The sequence below is a fragment of the Pelobates fuscus genome, chromosome 3 (assembly GCF_036172605.1).
Source record: "Pelobates fuscus isolate aPelFus1 chromosome 3, aPelFus1.pri, whole genome shotgun sequence".
NCBI classification, from domain to species: domain Eukaryota; kingdom Metazoa; phylum Chordata; class Amphibia; order Anura; family Pelobatidae; genus Pelobates; species Pelobates fuscus.
In genome coordinates this window covers 102,818,828-102,838,230 of record NC_086319.1, presented here as the reverse complement: position 1 = coordinate 102,838,230, position 19,403 = coordinate 102,818,828, and the positions used below count along the sequence as shown (strand labels likewise).

Genomic DNA, 19,403 nt, shown 5'->3' with positions numbered 1-19,403 from the left:
GTTGTGTCCACCCCATGCAATGGAAATTTTATGAGATCCTGGATAATGTTCTGTGACTATGGATGGAATGTAAGCCATGTAATAGAACTTGTCCTGATTCTCTGTTAGATTGGTATCTGCAGGGTAAGATATTATGTGGATTACAGATATTAATATACTCATAAAGATCACAGAACTACATTATACTATAAATATTGGCTAGTAAGACCATTTTAAGATTCCAGTTGGCCTGTGATTAACCTGTGTGGTAGACAGGGCAACAAATATTTACATGAGTCACCATCTTATTGACAACTAAACTTAGGCATGGCCTAGAACAGGTTGAGTTTCAGTCAAGTGCTTGTAACACTTAAGTAGTTCAAGTGGTGTGAAGTAACACTTGTCACCCTCTGTATATAACTGTGGATGTATGCAAGCCCTTAAAGTGATACTATAAGCACCAATACAACTTTAGCTAATGAAATTGTTTTAGTGAATAGCGCATGCCTCTGCAGTCTCACTGCTTAAAAGGAAATTATAGTCACCAGAACAACTCCAGCTTAATATAGTGTTTCTGGTATCTATAACATGTCCCTGCAGCCTTAAACACCGCCTTTTCAGAGAAAAGGCAGTGTTTACATTGCTGTTAGTAACGCCTCCAGTGGCCATCACTCAGACAGCCTCAAGAGGTGCTTCCTATCTCAATGCTACACAATGTGTAGAACTCACTTTCAGCATCTCTACTCTCTGCATTGAGATGCTGAATGTTCACCATAGAAATGGATTGATTCAATGCACCTCTATGAGGAGATGCTGATTGGAGTAGCACGGCATTCATACAACACTACATAGTCCTGAAAATTTTTTAATTTCCCACATATTAATTGTGGCTGCTTCAACTATCCCAAGGTATTGGAAAATCCCCAAATATTCTGACAAGAAAATAAATAATATTAAGGAAAACAAGGGCTATGGATTAGTAATGCGGCAATTGTCTGCCATATATGTGCAACTGGGACAAATCTGTGATTCTTGCGTAAAAAACTATGAAAGAAAAATACAACATTTAGTAACTACTGCACCTATTTGTTTTTTGTTAAATACTTGTTATATGGTAAATACTATACTATGGTCAAATACTATAAGACAATTTCTCAAATGTTAGTTACATATAGTTACATAGATACATAGCTAAAAGTTCAGCCTTCCTCACATGTGTTTTTGCTGTTGATCCAAAAAAAAAAAAAAACATAGTCTGAAGCGCTTCCAATTTTGCAACAAACTGGAAAAAAATTCTTATTGACCCCAAAATATCAGTCAGATGTCTCCTTGGATCAAGCATTTACTACCCCACTAATTATAAATTATATCCCTGTATGTTATGTTTTTGCAAGTACTTATCCAATTGCAGTTTAAACATCTGTATTAACTCTGATATTATTGCTCTTACTGTAAAAAAAAAACACCTTTTCTTTGCCTTAGATGAAATCTCCTTACTTTCAGCCTAAATGCGTGACCGCGTGTCCTATGTATAGCCCTGTTTATGAATAGATATCCAGGTAATGCCTTGTACTGGCCCAGATTATATTTGTATAATGTTATGATATCCCCTCTGAGGCGCCGTTTTTCCGACCTAAAGAGATTTAAATTTTTTAACCTTTCTTAGTAACTAAAATGCTCCATTCCTTTTATCAATTTTGTAGCTCGTCTCTGGACTTTTTCTAGTGCCATGATATCCTTCTTTAGAACAGGTGCCCAAAATTGCACAGCATATTCAAGGTGTGGTCTACCCAGCGATTTATAAAGAGGCAAAATTATATTTTAAGCTCGTGAATTTATGCCCCTATTTATACATGACAAAGCCTTACTGGCCTTAGCAACTGCAGATTGACATTGCATGTTGCTGCCCAATTTGTTGTCTATAACAATTCCCAAATTCTTCTTGTGTGTGATTATCCCTAATTCACTACCATTTAGGGTGTAAGTTGCTTGTGCATTCTTGACCCCGAAGTGCATAACTTTGCATTTCTCTATGTTAAATTTCATCTGCCATTTTAGTGCCCAGTCCCCCAATCTATCCAACTCCCTCTGCAGCAATATCCTGCTCACATTTTATTACTTTACAAAGATTTGTGTCATCTGCAAACACTGAAACATGTATTTCAATGCCTATTTCAAGATCATTTATAAATATGTTAAATAGAAGCGGCCCCAAAACAGAACCCTGAGGGACACTACTTACTACTTTAGTCCAACCTGAAAATGTACCATTAATGACAACTCGTTGTACTCTATCCTTAAGCCAATGTTCTACCCAAGAACAAGAATAATCATCTAGACCAGTTTCTTTTAGTTTGAAGATTAACCTATTGTGAGGAACTGTATCAAATGCCTTGGCAAAATCCAAGTAGATCACATCCACTGCAACACCCTGATCTATACTTCTACTAATTCTTCGTAGAATGCAATAAGGTTAGTTTGACATGACCTATGTTTCATAAAACCATGCTGATTATTGCTAATAACAAAGTTCTTCCCAATGAATTCCTGAATATTATCCCTTAATAGCCCTTCAAATATTTTCCCAGTCACAGAAGTTAAGCTCACAGGTCTATCATTTCCAGGCAAGGATTTTGAACCCTTTTTAAATATAGGAGCGACATCTGCCTTCCTCCAATCCTCCGGTACAATACCTGAAACAAAAGAATCTTGAAAAATTAAATACAGAGGTTCACTTATTTCCCCACTTAGCTCCTTAACCCCTTAAGGACCAAACTTCTGGAATAAAAGGGAATCATGACGTGTCACACATGTCGTGTGTCCTTAAGGGGTTAAGTACTCGTGGGTGAATATTGTCAGGCCCCAGAGCTTTATTTACATAAATTTTCTTAACAACTGTAGCACCTTGTCTGCAATTTTTTTTTTTTGCAGCAATCATTCGCATATATCTTGCTATATGATCCTCATTAATATGTACTGAAGAAAAGTTATTTCAAATTTCTGCCTTTTCCTGGTCTTCATTAGCTAACAGACCCATCTCTGTTTCCAGTGCACTTACACTTTCATTTTTAGTTTTTTTTAGAATTGATGTACTTGAAAAAATGTTTGGGGTTGGTTTTGCATTCTTTGGCTATCAATTTCTCATAATCTAGTTTCGACACTTTAATTGCATATTTGCAACCAATAATTGATTTCCTTTAGTTTTCCACAGATAGCTACTCATAAAGCTTCCACATTTTCCTCGTCACACTCCACATGCCTAAGATTTGACTTTAACTCACGGTTGACATACAAACATACCCCACCACCCTTCTTGTTTTTTCTATCCTTCCTAAATAATGTGTACCCATTTAAGTTAACTGCCCAGTCATGTGTCTCATCCCATCATGTTTCTGTTATGCCTATTATATCATATTGCTTAGTGTATGCTATTGCCTCTAGTTCCCCCATTTTGTTACATAGGCTCCTTGCATTAGTAAGCATACCTTTAATATTATCATGAGTCATTTGTACTTTTTGTGGATTTTCAGCAATATTACGTACCTCTTCTGTCCTGAGCTTTCCCCTCCCCCCCATCTGACCTAAAGCATTTCTATTTTCTAGATTGCTTTGACCCTCCCCCCCTACTACTAGTTTAAAATCTCCTCCAACCTTCTAGCCATCCTATCCTCCAGCACAGCAGACCTTCTAACGTTTAGGTGCAATCCATCATGACTATACAGGCTGTACCCAAGCGCAAAATCAGCCCAGTGCTCTAAAACCCCCAAACCTTCTTTCCTGCACCAAGACTACAGCCACACATTGACCGCTCTAATCTCCCGCTGCCTTCTGCTGTAGCGCACAGCACAGGTAATATTTATGAAAATATCATGTTGGAGGTCATTTTCTTTAGCTTACTTTCTAGTTCCCTGAACTCATTCTTTAGGAGCTTCCATTTTCCTCTGACTTTGTCATTGGTACCAATATGGACCATGACAGTTGGATCATCCCCAGCCCCTCCCAATAATTCCTCCACTCTGTCGGCAACATGCCGGACCCGAGCAACCGGGAAACGGCAAACTGTCCGGTTGAGATGATCAGAGTGGCAGATTAGCCTATCTACTCTCTTAATACTAGAGTCCCCTACCACCACAACCTGTCTAGCCTTCCTTACCCTCTCAACCCCACCCATACTAGAGGGGCTGTTCCCATGGCTGTTAGAAGGAACAGCTTCCTGCAGTACAGCTTCTCCTGAGCTGATGCTCCCAACATCTTCACTCAAACGGCAAATCTGTTAGGCTGCACAAGATCAGGACTAGCTAAACTTTTCCTCTTCCCTCCCCCCTGCTTCCTCTCCCCACTGTTACCCAGCTATGTGCCTGCTCACCAACTGTCTGTAACAAATGTAAGATTATATTTGTATTACTAATGTATTATTAGCAAACAACTAATAAAGGAACACTATTCCTATTGTTATAATGCACCTCCCCTTTTCCAGTAACTTAAATAAAATAAAAATTTGCTCTCCTCTATCCAGAGCCAAGACTCCATTGGTGCTTCTCAACTCTCAGCATCCCATGACATAGTCATGGAGTCAATGTTTCCTCTGGACATAGTCCTGATGTGCATGCATGGAGAGTGCGGCACATGTGTCCCATGCTTCTCAATCTCTTGAAAACATTGAATCCAAGCTGCTGCATCACTTACTGAGTTTTACGCAGTCAGTCTGTGGAAGCACCTTTAGTGGCCCTCCGTCTGACACCCACTAGAGGTGTGTTTAGCCCTTCAAACTAAACATTGCCCTTTCGGCAAAACAGCAATATGTTTCCTTGGAGGGTTAAACATACAGGATCACTGCACCCAGACCACTTAATTTGCAATCACAAAGTTGGATTCCTCCATACAATAGCACGTAGTCTGTCTACTAGTCGTATTCTATTTCTTTTTTACATATTGAGTCTTTCCTTTCTTATTAGGAGCAATACCGTCATATGCTCGAGATGCTTTATGACAACCTGTCACAACTTTCAGAGATGCGAAACCTCTTCCTTTTATTCTGACACACAAAAATAATGAATAGTAGTGCCATCTCAAATATTTTTTTTTCTTGTCCATGAGAGTTTATCTAAATGATACAATGGCTTCATGATATATGTTTGAAGTTTACTGTCTAATTGGTCTGTGGGTGGTGCTAAGACTAGTACAACTACATATCTAAAGTAAAGCCATTGAAGTGGCAGTGATATCAGGAAAATGATGCCAGATAGGTCAACCCCATGGAGCTAACATATTAAATACACTCAAAACTATTGTCATTTTTTTTCTAGTTTAAGAAACAGACTTAGTTTTAGCTTGCTCCATGTTGATATATGTTTATTGACATATTAATTGCCTGCATATTAGAGACATCTCATAGAAATTTGAGAAAAGGTTTGGCATGTACAGGCCCAGAGTGTTCAAAGAAAATGTTTGTTGTCTTAGAATTAATTTAGGGATATAAATTTGAAAAAAAAAAACACCTTCATATTCAGGAATAACAGGGGACTGTCTTCAGGCAGCATAGCGGGAGCGCATCGATAGATGCTCTCGCACTGTGAACAGGCAATAGGACCCTGAAGAGACCCTTCAACAGCTTTCTGCAATGTCCTGTAGATTGGGGACTAGCCAGAGAGGCCCTTATTTTCATAATGGGCGGGTCTGGCATCCCACCCGTCCTCAGCTCATATTGCCCAATGTTGGGAGGTATGCATTTTCTGTAAAGAAAGTTTAAAAGAGTGCCTTAGTTATGTTTTGCACATGGACAGCCCTGGTTGATTGCATAACTAACTGTCACCCAGGCAAGCCCATGTTAAGTCTAACAAGTCTTATCTAAATCTCCTAGCCTCACCTATGATTGATGACTGACTGATTGATGACATCATCTTTCACACTCAAGTTTGCCCATTATCCATACTGTTTACATACCCAACTCCAAATGATGGAAGTTACGTCTTAGTTTGTGGAGTTTTCTGCATTTTGTGTAAGATAGTATATCTCATTATAACAGGGCTTAAAATGTGTAGTTTTATGAGATTAGCCAGGCCCTTAACTTACTTACCATTGCAGGTCAGGGGTGAATTTCTACTCACCAGGGCAACATTTTCACTCTTTAATGTCTAGTGATGAGTGAACATTGTGAGCCGTGGTTATAATATTTATAAGATAACAAGCCCACATACACCTCTGTAGCATGTTATTAGTATGTCTGTTCTGATCATTGTTGGGTACCAACGCACTTTGCCATATTCACCAGTTCATATTTATTTATAAAATATTTTACCATGAAGAATACATTGAGATTTCTCTTGTTTTCAATTATGGCCTGGGTCCACAAAACACTGCATTGATACAATAGGGTACAATAAAATAAAAAACAATATTAATACATAATATATACAACATTTACATTGAACAGGTAGGAAATATATAATCAACCATGACAGGTGTGTTCTGTTTTGAGGTATGAGGTATGTAGAGAGGGATGTCTTAAAAGACTTTAGGCTTGGGAAAGATTTGAAAGTGTGTGGGAGGAAAAGGAGGATTGAGCTGCTTCCTTTTTGTATTAAGGTAGACTAAATAAAGTGCTGGAACTGGATCGGAGTTTATAGGAGGTGGGAACAGCTGGGGAGAGTTGTTTCTCTGTTTTACCCAGATCCCCTTCCTCGAACGTTTGTTTAGAAGAACAGCATCTTTAGTCCATGCTAGCTGACCTTGAGCGCTACGCCTTTATTAATGTGTCTTTAAACTGCAGTAAAAGAGTTTCAAATCAGTTGTGTAAATGGTTATACGTATGTCATTAAGTCACCTAAACATTCCCATATTCGTCATCAGTCCCAAAACCACAAACACCCTCTTGAAATATTGGGAGGTTTGATATAGTGGAACTACCCATTTCTAGCTTGTATCCAAGTTGTGTTTAAATTGTGTTTCGGTCTCCAATGGCACAATTCAGCAAAATAACTCGTTTTGTTTCCAAATGCGCTGCTCATTTCTGTGGTAAGGAGATGATTATATGTGTCATAGGAAAATCTGGTAAGAACAAAGAGAAAGCTTTTATAGTACAGCAGATGTTTAGAGCAATCCAAGCTGGTAAAAAAGTATAAATACATAAGACACAACTGTTTCAGGACGGTTACTATGCAATATTACATAATCAACAAAACAAAAGGCGGAAAGGCACGAATCCCTACAAAGATGATGCATTGCAAAACTGTTATTATACAGATGGATAGGTAATCTGGCTCTTAAAACTAGTGGGCTCAGCAGCAGAATTAGAAGGGATTTTTATTAAAACATCTACTTTATTTCAGAACTAAACTGTTACATAGACATCCCTATTTTCAACAGGCTGTTTAGGGTTTATTGTTACCTCATTGGGTTCTTTGTGTAAATAATACATGTCCTTCTTAGCTGTCTTTTGTATTGTCCTTGGTAACTGGTGGCTTTATGAAGTTCTTGTAAACTTTATGAAGTCCCTAAAAGCTACATTGTTGAATTATTTAGTAGTCCTTGTGTTGAGTCACAGTGCAGTTTTGTAATTCACTTCACCACATGTTTTGTCTCCACTATATCGTCTGCAGTATGCCCGTGTACATGTCGGTGGGCATGATTTAAGTGTGTTTTATATCATTTAGGTTAAGCACAGATAGCATTTAGAATGGGAACATGTAGAATATAAACTTTTGTACCAGTTTGCTGGAGTAGAACATTTGTCCAACCATTGCCTTAAAAAAATCCCTTTAATAGGGGCAATCAATGTCTCCGGATTCTAAGATTTTTTAAAAAAATGTTTTGTCTTTGTTTTCGATGTCTGTATATACATTCAAGTATTGATTTCTATTTGCATAGTCTATAGTTGCAAATCTGGAATAGGGCTTTAATAATATGAAGTCTATCTTTCCAAGTTATTTCAATAAAACACTTTTTTTTGTATAGAGATTTTGTGTAGAGATGGAAGCTCTCCCCATTGCTATATTTCGGCAACAGTCAAGTTCTGTGTGAAACAAAGATACAGACTGACTGGTCTTGTTCTAAATTGCAATTTCAGTTACAGAAATGCTTATCAGTAGACCATAAAGTCACATAAAATATCCTAGAGCAGCCCAGTGCCCGTCCACCTCCTAAAATGATATCTCTTTTGCCGATTTGCAATTTTGAGAGATCCTCAAATTCAAATAAATATAGCAGAGGACTTCTGAGTATTAAAATGGAAGCTTTTTAATCATCACATATTTTTGACACCACCCTCTAAGGTTCTGAACGCTTCTGATTATCTCTACAGCTGAGCTGCAGAATTTTAGTTGGAGCCTGAGTTGTGTACGTTGGTTGTCTTTTGCAATGACTACTTGTATTGCATTATTTTTACCCTTGGCAAGAGGTGTACAGATGGTATTGAATCTGGCACCTACCCACATGGCCCAGTAAATATTGTCATTTATCTGATGTCGGCTAGATGGATTGCCTGCTGAAGATGCCAAAACCCAAATTAGATTCGGCTCCCTGGGATACTGCGGTATTTAATAATTTATTTTTAGACATATAAGTCATGTTCTCCGGTATATGTTGTATTTTTTTTTTTTTTGTGCTCTGTTTTTTTTATTTTGCTCTGCCAATGATTAGAAAGCTCTTGTGCAATATAGATAGGTTAATAACTGCTAGCCATAGACATGCACTTTGTCTAAATTAATATTTATCTCGTTAAAATACATGCATCTCTGGTAAACAAAGTGAAATTCTTCAGATTGCCTGGGTACAGATTAATGCTGGCTGCTATAATGAGCCACAAGAAGTGGCACTGTTTTGATATTAACATGCCTATGGGTACTGGAAGTTAGTTTAACCCCTTAAGGACGCATGACATGTGTGACATGTCATGATTCCCTTTTATTCCAGAAGTTTGGTCCTTATGGGGTTAAAGACCAACGGGTACAAAGGGGGAAATTATAATGATGGTATATAATGCCAAAGTTTTTAAACCAGGAAAGGTACATTTAGCTTGTAGCCAGTTTGCAAGAAGGTACAAAAAGGGAAATGTGACGTCCAGTAAATGAGGTAGAAGGTACACACAAGGTAAGGTTAAGATGTAGTACTAATATAGGCTTTCAAAACATGTATTAATTATAATTTATAAATATCACTAATTATTTAGGACAAAAACCTAAAACAAAACGATAAAATGCATAGAACCTGCCTGGAGTTTCTCTTTAGGTATGATAATTTAATTTAATTTAAAAACACATATTTTAATTTAGCTTCATTTAAATTCTGCAGGTAGCAGTTCTGTTTTAATAAATGCCATACATTAGATGTTGTTATCCCATGCTATAATGGTAAAATATTTTAGTACATATAGTACATTAGTAGTAAATATACATGTCATTTAGTACATGTTTCAACGAGCTACACGGGTGAAGGTCAACAATGTTTTGGGTGAGGCAGTCCCACTTAGATTATCGGTGTTATTCACTAACGTACGAATGACCCGTAACCAAATAAGGCAAACGTTCCAGATTTTGTAATTCAGCAATAAGCAAGTAAATAATATTTTGCAAATGAGCATCCAATCGGATGCATTCAGTTTATCATCCGCCGCCATACAGATGTTGATAAATCTGAGATTTCTGTGCTGTAGATTGGTTCCGATGCAGAAATCAATGATTTTCTGAACTCATCCGAACAAATATTACAGAATTGGTCAACCTGATCAAACCATGACCACATGTGGCTTTAGTAAATATGAGAATAGCCAATGCGGTTGAAATGCAGCCATTTCCACCGGATTTTGAAAAAAAAATCATGCAAAATACGATGTTTTGGTAATATCCCTTCATGTACACTGAAGTTAAATGGTAATGAACACACAAGGCTTCCATCCACTAAAGTGAATTCACAGTGAATGTAAAATTTAGGCTTAAAATAGACAAACTGGAAAAAGTTTCTTAAAGAGAGACTATAGTCACCAGAACAACTACAGCTTAATGTAGTTGTTCTGGTGATTATAGTCAATTTCTGCAGGAATTTTCAAGTAAACACTGCTTTTTTCAGAGAAAAGGCAATGGTTACATTGCTGTCTAAGGACACTTCCTGTGGCAGTCACTCAGACAGCCACTAGAGGTGCTTCCTGGGTTGTGCAGCACTGACGTTTAGCGTCTCCATGCTCTGCATGATTCAATGCATCTCTATGAGGAGATGCTGATTGGCCAGTGTGGTGTTTGGTTCTGCCTCTTACCTCACCTCCTTGGCTGTGATCATCGGGGAAAGAATTAGATTTGATGAGATCTTGAATTCTGATGATCTCCGCCAAGGGGTCGAATTGGGACAGAGCCAGTGCTGGAATAAAGGTGAGTTTTAACCCTATTTAAGGCGGTGTCAGGGACCTAAATAGTGTTTTTTAACACTAAAGATTCAGGACTATATGTTTGTATTCCTGACTCTCTTGTGTTCCTTTTAAGTCAGTATCGCTTCGGCTACTCTAATCTTAAATTTGAAATTCACTTTAATCATGACCGTGATTATTTTCGCTAGCATATTATTACATTTAAATAGAATATATATTGCTCTGCTATTTCTAAGTTTTAAAAAAGAACAGCAATGACACGATTTCCCTATTCATCAGTATAGGTTAATACCATAAAATTGAATATAAATACGGTGGCTCTGGTATCAGGTTTTCTGTTCCTACTCTGAACAAATTTTCCCTGAGTTCCCTTAACTTCACAGTTAAGATTAGACTTGGCAATCTTACCCTTAATTTTCATTCCTTCTACCACATTTTGTAGTTTTGCAATATCATCATGATTACAGTGACCTAGGATTTCGTGTTACGTTTGAATATCATAACATCCACAACAACTGTCATTATTTTCAACAAAAGTATTCAGATAGTAAAGTCTATTGTACTTCTGAATTGTGAATTTGGTACCGTTCTTATGGATGAGTTCATTCCTGCCTTGCTGGAAGCTGACTAATGCTCCACTGTTTGTTGCTTTATCTACAGAGGAGATTTCTTAAGGGTATGAAGGTATGTACAACGCATTCTTCAGTGTCATAATCACTCGGTTTCCCCTCGCTGTCAAGTAGACAAACCTCTGCATTGCCGCTTCTCCGTGCTACCCCAGTTGTCATTTTTCCATCTGCGAGCTCCATGGAATGTTTCTCCAGTTTAAAGGAGTCATCACAGCTCTTAAACTTTCCAATGTCTGTATTATTATTATTATTATGATTGCCATTCATATAGCGCCAACAGATTCCGTAGCAATATTATGAGAGGGGATTTAACTATAAATAGGACAATTACAAATAAACTTACAGGAACAATAGGTTGAAGAGGACCCTGCTCAATCGAGCTTACATTCTATAGGGTAATTATATGGGATGTTGCTCCTGTATCAACCATTAATCCTTTTGGTTTTAACCCATTTAGTTGGTCATCTCTAATTTTAAAAGCAAATGAGTGTCCGTCGTCGGCATCATCTGTTGTTTGTCTGACATTCTTTCTTTTTACGTCGCAATTTGCATCTTTGTGTGTTGGGCTCTTGCAATAGCTACACCACAGTGATTGACCTTTATTTTGAATATATGAACACGCTCTGGCCCTGTCCTTTTTGGCCGCAACTGTAACAAATCATGTTAGAGTTGTCTCTCACTTTAAATCTTGGAGTCGTGTTACTCACTTTGAATACATTATCATCATTTGCGCTAGTGGAGTAATTTTCAGTATCCTAAAAACTTCTCAGCTGTGTTTTAAAGTTACTTTCCCATCTCCCTGTGTAATGTGGATGGCAAACAGTTTAAATGTTGCAGGCAAACCTTTCAAAATCATTGCAATCAACAGTCCATCACTTAATGTTTCTCCAGCATTTCTAGGTGCTGTAATAGCTGTCTCTGCATGTATTATAGAGTCTGTCACACTCTTATTTACAGACTTCTGAAGAGATGTTAGTTCAGTGTATAAACGAATTATGCGGGCCTTTCCTTTACCTGCATAATAGTCTCTTAATATTTTAAGCACTTTTCTTCCATCATCAGCTGCTTATCTCATAATCAGAGACACACTTTTATCATCTAAAAATTTAATTAATTCAGCACATGCTTCCTCATTCTTACTGTGATCTTCATCCTCATCTTCAGTGTCTGCAGACACACTCAGGATGGTTTCATTGAGTTTCAGCATCCTCAGATGTCCCAAGAATTTAGTCTCCCAAAGTTCATAATTCTTTTCATCTCCATCAAAGCAAAGCCTGCTCCATTGGTTTCCTTCATCCCTCCTGGGCCCATAACCTGTTGCCATTTTGATTATTAGGGTAGGATAACCGGGAATATAAGAATAACCTTATATAAAGATGGAGGGAAAAATCACACAGGTGCTTCTGTGTCTTTATTGTAACTAACTCCGCTTCTGCTTCCTGTTTCAGGAGGGAAAGGAAGGAGTAACAACCAACTTTATTTACACTCCTTTTAACCATACAATGTATAACATAGGTTACAACACTATAGAGATCAAAACCATGCTATTGCAAGGAATTAATTCCCTGTAGAAATCTAAGCTTCTTAGTGAGTTAATTGACATTAGATATAAAATGTCTTCTGCTTCTAAAATGGCTGTGATAAGCAAAACATTAGCATACAAAAACTAAGACGTTGAGAGTATTTATTGTTTACTGTTCATAATGATGTATTCAGAATGATGTTTCATCAAAGGTCAGCTTGCAGAGATACGCTGGTCCAATCAGGCAGGTGTCGTTTATTCACCACTGGGATCACAATCTAGGCTACATTTAATTGCTTTTCTTTGGGTCCTGGTTATTGTTTAGTCAGCAGAGATGGGACCAGACAGCTTTTTCATTAGTGTGCCACTTACACTTGCAAACTTAACCTTTTTCGAGAAATGTAAGTCATTTTAGTTCAGTTAACTAGGCCTTTCTTGTTTTTTTTTTTTGTTTTTTTTATCTTTTATCAGAAGCCCAATTAACTCACAAAGCATGCGCCTCTAAAATCTCTATGATTGCAATGTCATTGAAATTATCTTGGCTATGCATCCGGGATTTACATGTGTGCTCGTAGACCTAGATAACCCTGGTCTGGGTGTAACTTAATTAATACAAGACATGCCAGTTTGCTGTTAAGTAACTGGTTTTGGGAAACAGATATCTAGTTTGCTCACTAATTCGCTTTTAGAGCCTATTGTCACAGATATTTGTACTGCCCATATTGTGCTATGCATCTGGACTGTGTCTTACACAGCCTATTCTATCAGCTGTTGCTCCTACAGATGTTGCCATATTGCGGTAATATATACCAGATGATGCCCTTTTCAGCATTATTTGAAAAGAAACCGACTCTGAATTGTAATCCAACAGGAGGATGCAAAAACCATACCATTTATCTCTATGGAGACTCGCGTCACTGCCCTATTTGTGATGCAGGAAAGTCAAACAAAATATTTTGTAGTACCTGGTTCAAACTTGCTGCCGAAGGGTAATTTCTGTAAAGAAGAGGGGTCCCTTTTTGATGTTCAGTTTCTGTAAAGGCAGATTACATACCTGGCATATATAAAGGGAAACATTTTACCCATGATCAAAATTAAGTTATATTATAAAAAGAGTAGGAAACAAGACTTGTGAAGTTAGCAGACTAAATTCACTGTTACTTTCAAATCTGAAGCAGAAAAATATTGATGGTGTGTTAATAGAGCAGATTGCAGACAAGTTGATGTACATTTACCGTGAGAATAGTTTCCAGCCTAATAAGAGAGCTGGAAGCGTGCTTTGTTTTTATATACATATTTAGATTATTTTCTATTTTTCAAGTCATAACATAAATTTTCCCAAAGTGATGTCAGTTGACGAGGCCAGATAGTTTGCATTGCCTGAGGAAGCTGTGATCTGTTTGTGCATGCCACAAACCCCTTCTTTCATGTTACTGAAAAAATAAAACCTCTTTACAGAAGCCTGTTGTGAGTTTGCATTTGGGTGTTTTCATAAAATATGTATTTACTAGAAGCTAGATGTGCGTATGCTTAATGTAAAAAAATGTTTTTTCTCAATTTGTCATCATATAGCACTACAATCAACACGTTAATGTAAACATCCATAATATTAGCTCTTTGACAAGCTCCAAGTAGTCATTTTTGATGTGACTTCCTGCAGTTCTGAAAACTTGGAATGTCTGCTTAAAAATTGAGTTTCTCTTTAAGAGATAAAGACAGAGAGAAAGCACATGCCAACAAACTAATTGTTTTTCAGAGTGGATTAACTCAACATACCTAATTCCAGTTTTAAGTATGAAGCAGAGTTTGACAACAAAATAGACTGTTTATATTTTTAACAAAGTCTATTGTATAAGGAAACAAAATACTTTAAACTGGTTAATCCCACGGACCTACTCATAATATTGCCTAAAGTGAATCAACAAACAGATTTGACACTTTCCAAAAAATATATAATCTATGAATCACACTTGGGCTGTCTTTTTTGTGCCATCAAGTCTCAAAGCTGGTATGTTGATTAATATTAGTTAACATCGATACTGTCAATGACTTGTTGATTGAAGGAGGAATCGGTTACTTTTAAAGGGACACTCCAGACCCCTAAACAACTTTAGCTTGCTGAAAAATAGTGTGAAGAGAGCAGATTTACAAGCAGATTTAGCTTACACTTTTACGCGACCTTTTAAGCAGCCAACCGGTCCTATTACTTCCTGGTTTGGTTAGCTCAGTGGAGCTAAACTCAAGAGGCAGCAATTGCTCAGAATACCTAGCAAACACTTCTCATTGAGATGAATTGGGAAGTCTGTGATTGGACAGCCACAGAAATTCTGGGCGGATTTAGAAGGGGAGGGTTTGCATAGGCAGCAAACAAGAGAACTATCGGTTTTGCAAGCTGGTTTTAGATATATGCCCAATGAAATGCATGCAGATTTTATTTTGGACTATATCTAGTAAACAGTGATTTTCATTTAAAATAGTAAACAAACTAAAGAAAAAGAGAAAAACAGATCTACCAATAAGTGTGTCTCTCACTGTGAGAGTGATTTGTAAAAAGTGCATTTCAACTTTTATTATGTCCTAATAAAATATCAAAAGATAAATATAATAAAATATAATTATGGTACGTACAGTCCACCCAGTATACACAGGTTGTGGTGATGTAGCAAGATAGTAGCACTCGGATTAAAGAAATTGTACAAATTGACAGTATTATTATTATTATTTTAATATTTATTTATATAGCGCCAGCAAATTCCATAGCGCTGTAGAATGGGTGGACTAACAGACACGTAATTGTAACCAGACAAATGGATGCACAGGAACAGAGGGGGTGAGCCTAGCTACTTTACCACGTAAGGGTGTACCTGTCCTCAACATACTTTAATCAATCTTTTAGCTCAAACCTGTGCACCTTCCGCAGTAATAACCGTTATAACTTGAATCTGTTATTAATGTACCTTGTTGTTATTCAGCGGTTCTTGAGATATAATTTGTTCCAGTATACATAAATATAAAATTGTGCAAGTTTCTTCATGTACCTATGTGTTACAATCGACTGAAATGCATTGAAGGAATGCCGTTGGGGTACCTTCATATGTGAATGTTATATGAGCATGCACTGCAAAAATAAAGAATAAAAAAAAAAAGATAAGGCCAAGGGTGTTACCTGCTGTTGCTGAAGTAGACCACTGTGTGAGGCCGACGGGAGGCATCAGGGCAGTTGAGGTTGTTAATTGGGATGTTAAAGTCCCCAAGTATGAGGGAAGGAGTGCTAGAGGAGAGAAAGTTGGGTAGCCAGGAAGAAGTGTTCAATGAATAGCCTAGGATGACCGGGGTGGGGGGGTGATAGATGATGGTAATTCTTAAAGTAGTGGGTTTAAATATGCGGACAGTGTGAACTTCAAAGGAATGAAGGATTGTGCAGGGGCAGGGAGGATAGGTTGAAAGGTAGATTGTGGGGAGATAAGGATGCCTACACTCCTCCTTTACAGTATTACTTTGCTTACTATTTAAGGGTTACCCCCCTTTTTTGCTGCTACCAGTAGTGTGTCTGTTTCTTATATAGAGGCACGCTCTTCTTTGATTTAAACGTGATTTTAATGTATTTTTTATTTGGGCAGTGGAGTGTCCCTTTATGTCAATAATGCATTTATCGACCACTTTTGGTATACCATTGAAAACGATTATAGTTGAGGTTTGTTTGTTTTTCATTTAAAATTCTGATCTTGATGTGCTTGAGTATTTTTCTACTTGTATTACTATGTAACTATCACTGTTTTACTGTGAATGACTAGTATGGCTGCACTGAAACACTAACCAACCTGTAATACATTATTTGGGCCCTCCAAGTTCTGTTATGGTACAATATAGGTATTTTTCCCATTCTACAATTCAAAGGTTCTGGATTTCATTTCAAAACACAGATACATACTCATTAATGATCATTTGGAAGTATAGCTAGATTGTATTCTACATATATGTGCACATATAAACAAGTCGTATAAAATAAAATTTAAAAAAATGTCTTTCTCTTTTTTTCGATCTAGCCCGGGAATGAGACCTGATGTGAGTCCTTCTCCGTCCAGTTCTTCTACCAGCACAGGACCACCTCCCAAGCTTTGTCTGGTCTGCTCTGATGAAGCCTCTGGTTGTCACTATGGAGTACTGACTTGTGGCAGCTGCAAAGTATTCTTCAAGAGAGCAGTTGAAGGTACAATTCATTCCTGTATTTTCTGACACACAATATTATTGACATTTGATTCTGCAGATCAAACTAGCATGTTTTCTCTGTGTTCTGAGTATAGAGCGGAGCTTGATAGTTCATGGGAAGTATTAGATATTTTGTGTTTTGTGGCATCTTTTAATTTTGCTATTTTAACTTGCAAATTATTAAATTTTTATTATATTCTTTATATATAAAGTGCCAACGTTTTTTACTGTTGTACATTAGAAAAGTTATGGTCTGTGTGCTTACTATCAAAAGGGAGTTAGAGATGCTTGTTCTAAATAATGGTGCTAATTTATGTTATTAATGAGATCACATGTTTTATTGATTCAGATTGATGTTCTATGCATGTCTACATTATTAAGAAGACATGGCAGTATAAGCATGGAAATATTTACCAAATAAAATAGTAGTGCAAATAAGGTATCTGACATTTCATTTTCATCCTCATATAATATGGTAAGAACCGTGTCTATGTGTTGTGTTAGTCATTTTAATGCTACATTAAACTTGGCTAGTGTATATTTTAGTGAATACCTGAAATGATCATTAATATGCGAGTCCACTCAGGGTTCTAGTCGGCTAATAAACCTGTAGCTGTCAAACTGTAGCTGTCAAACCGTAGCTGTCAAGAAATTATATTGGCTGCTGCTGTAGATTAACAACCTGTCATGAAGTTGCCACTATATTTCATAAGGTCTGAAGTCTATTTTTTATAAATAGGCTGACATTATATAAACATTATATAGCTCAAGATAACAACACATCTCTAAACACATTTATGGAAATTAAACGCACATTATGGGAAGTGTCACTGTTATGAAACTCTGATATATCCAGCACGTACTGCAGTTAGTTTTGCTGCTGTATAGTTTTGTGATGTACTCTCAAACACGTCACACGTTACTGTAAGCTATATTGTTGAATAATGTTCAAGCAGCCTCCCCAGAAACAAGCAACACCACAAGTAGCCACCACCACAGTCGCAACACAACAAGCAGACACCACCTTACACGCAACACCACAAGCAACTTTCCCACAGACATTCAATTCCACAAGCAGCCTCCTCCATAAATGCAGTGCCGTGAATTTCAGTAAAATTCCAACACAATTAAAATATTTATTTTTTTTTTTGGGGGGGGGGGGGGGAGGGGAGGTTGCTAGTTTAATGCCAACAGACAGTTCAGTTTAGTTGAGTAGTGAGTGGTCTCTAAGGGCCAGAGAGAGCCCCAAGTTTAAACCTCCATGTAACGGTTTGAATAAAATTAAAAAGTGGAGTAAGACACAAACGTGTACACCAAACTATTTACTTGAGAAAACAGGCCCAAGGAGGGTTACTCCAGTCCTAACCAGAGTAATAATACAAGCATTACTATGCTTTACTTTGCGTTAAAAATGTTGGGAACAAATATATACATTACAGTTTCTTGAAACATTATTATTCCTTGAGGCTTTTCCCTAGATGGAAGCTACTTTCACAACCATCTTGTGTTCAAACTACACAGACATCATTGTGGGATAGACATGTGCAATTTATTTCGTTCCGAATGTACATTAGTACAAATTTCATGCCATTCGGATGCTTACAAATGTCCGAAGTGCCGACGTTCGGCAGTTCCGAAGTGCCGATCCGAACCGATTGCCATTGGTCCAAATTGCCAAAGCAGACAATTTTTTTTACTTACCCGAATCACCGAACCAAATTTTTTGCCCATGCACATCCCTATTGTGGGATGTTGTGTACATCATTTGATGGCTGAATGACTGAAGCAGTCATCTCGAAAGTAGAGAAAAAAATCTTCAGGTGAACATTTTTTTTCTTCACACTGAACCTCTGCTAACAATTTTTTCATCCCAATTTATGAATTAAATATAAATCTTTTAACAGAGGGGCATTCCAGCAGGCTGTTGTCGACCAATACCCACAAAATGGGAGGAAAATCAAGAAAAAAAATTTAAGAAAAAAAAAAAGAAATTCATCTTTAACCCCTTAAGGACACATGACATGTGTGACATGTCATGATTCCCTTTTATTCCAGAAGTTTGGTCCTTAAGGGGTTAAATGATCTCATTTTCAGTGAATACCCCAGTATCTGCAGCATCTGCAGTGAAGTCCAGGAAGTAGCTGGGAACTTTTTGATGTTCTGTAAAATGCATTCTTCTGCCTGAGATGATGGTTAAAAAAAAAAGGTAAGGGATCAGACGTGCCTTGTATGAGCTCCCGCTCCGGGGCCGGAAAATCGGCGCTAACTGCAGGCCAAATCTAACTTAAAAACCACGATGGTGACCAACTTGATCCCCAACTGCCGGGGTACGCGAGGATACCTTTTAAGACCTTGCCTGGAACCAACAGTGGCCCGACAGGGACCCGGAGCGAGTAGGGGCTTGAGCCGGGATAAGACGGCCGCTCTCCCGGGTCTCTGGCCGGTGTCTGGCTTCCACCCCCCTCTCTGGACCGGGGGGGTTATCCCGGTCTACACAGGCGGCCACTAACACACCACTATGGGCCTACAACAACCATCCTGCAGCAGATCACTCACCAAGCAGCACCCCTCAAGATGGCCGCCGCATGCAAGCCACGTGTGCGATCTGGCGACATGACTGAACTGATTGCGGAGGAGCACGACAGGCTGGCACAGGGCAAATACAGGGACAATGTCACCTCTTACCACAGCCGGGGGCTGGAAAAGCTCC

The 19,403-nt window shown here is 37.9% G+C and overlaps 1 protein-coding gene across 3 annotated transcripts in view; it reads left to right on the top strand.

Annotated features, from left to right (window-relative positions):
* The window catches only part of NR3C1 (nuclear receptor subfamily 3 group C member 1), a 231,607-nt gene that overhangs the window by 145,888 nt on the left and 66,316 nt on the right, over positions 1-19,403 (top strand). For all 3 annotated transcript variants that reach the window (XM_063447391.1, XM_063447393.1, XM_063447392.1), the window contains exon 3: positions 16,531-16,694. In XM_063447391.1, the coding sequence (XP_063303461.1) occupies positions 16,531-16,694 (164 nt within the window). The remainder of the gene's footprint in view (positions 1-16,530; positions 16,695-19,403) is intronic.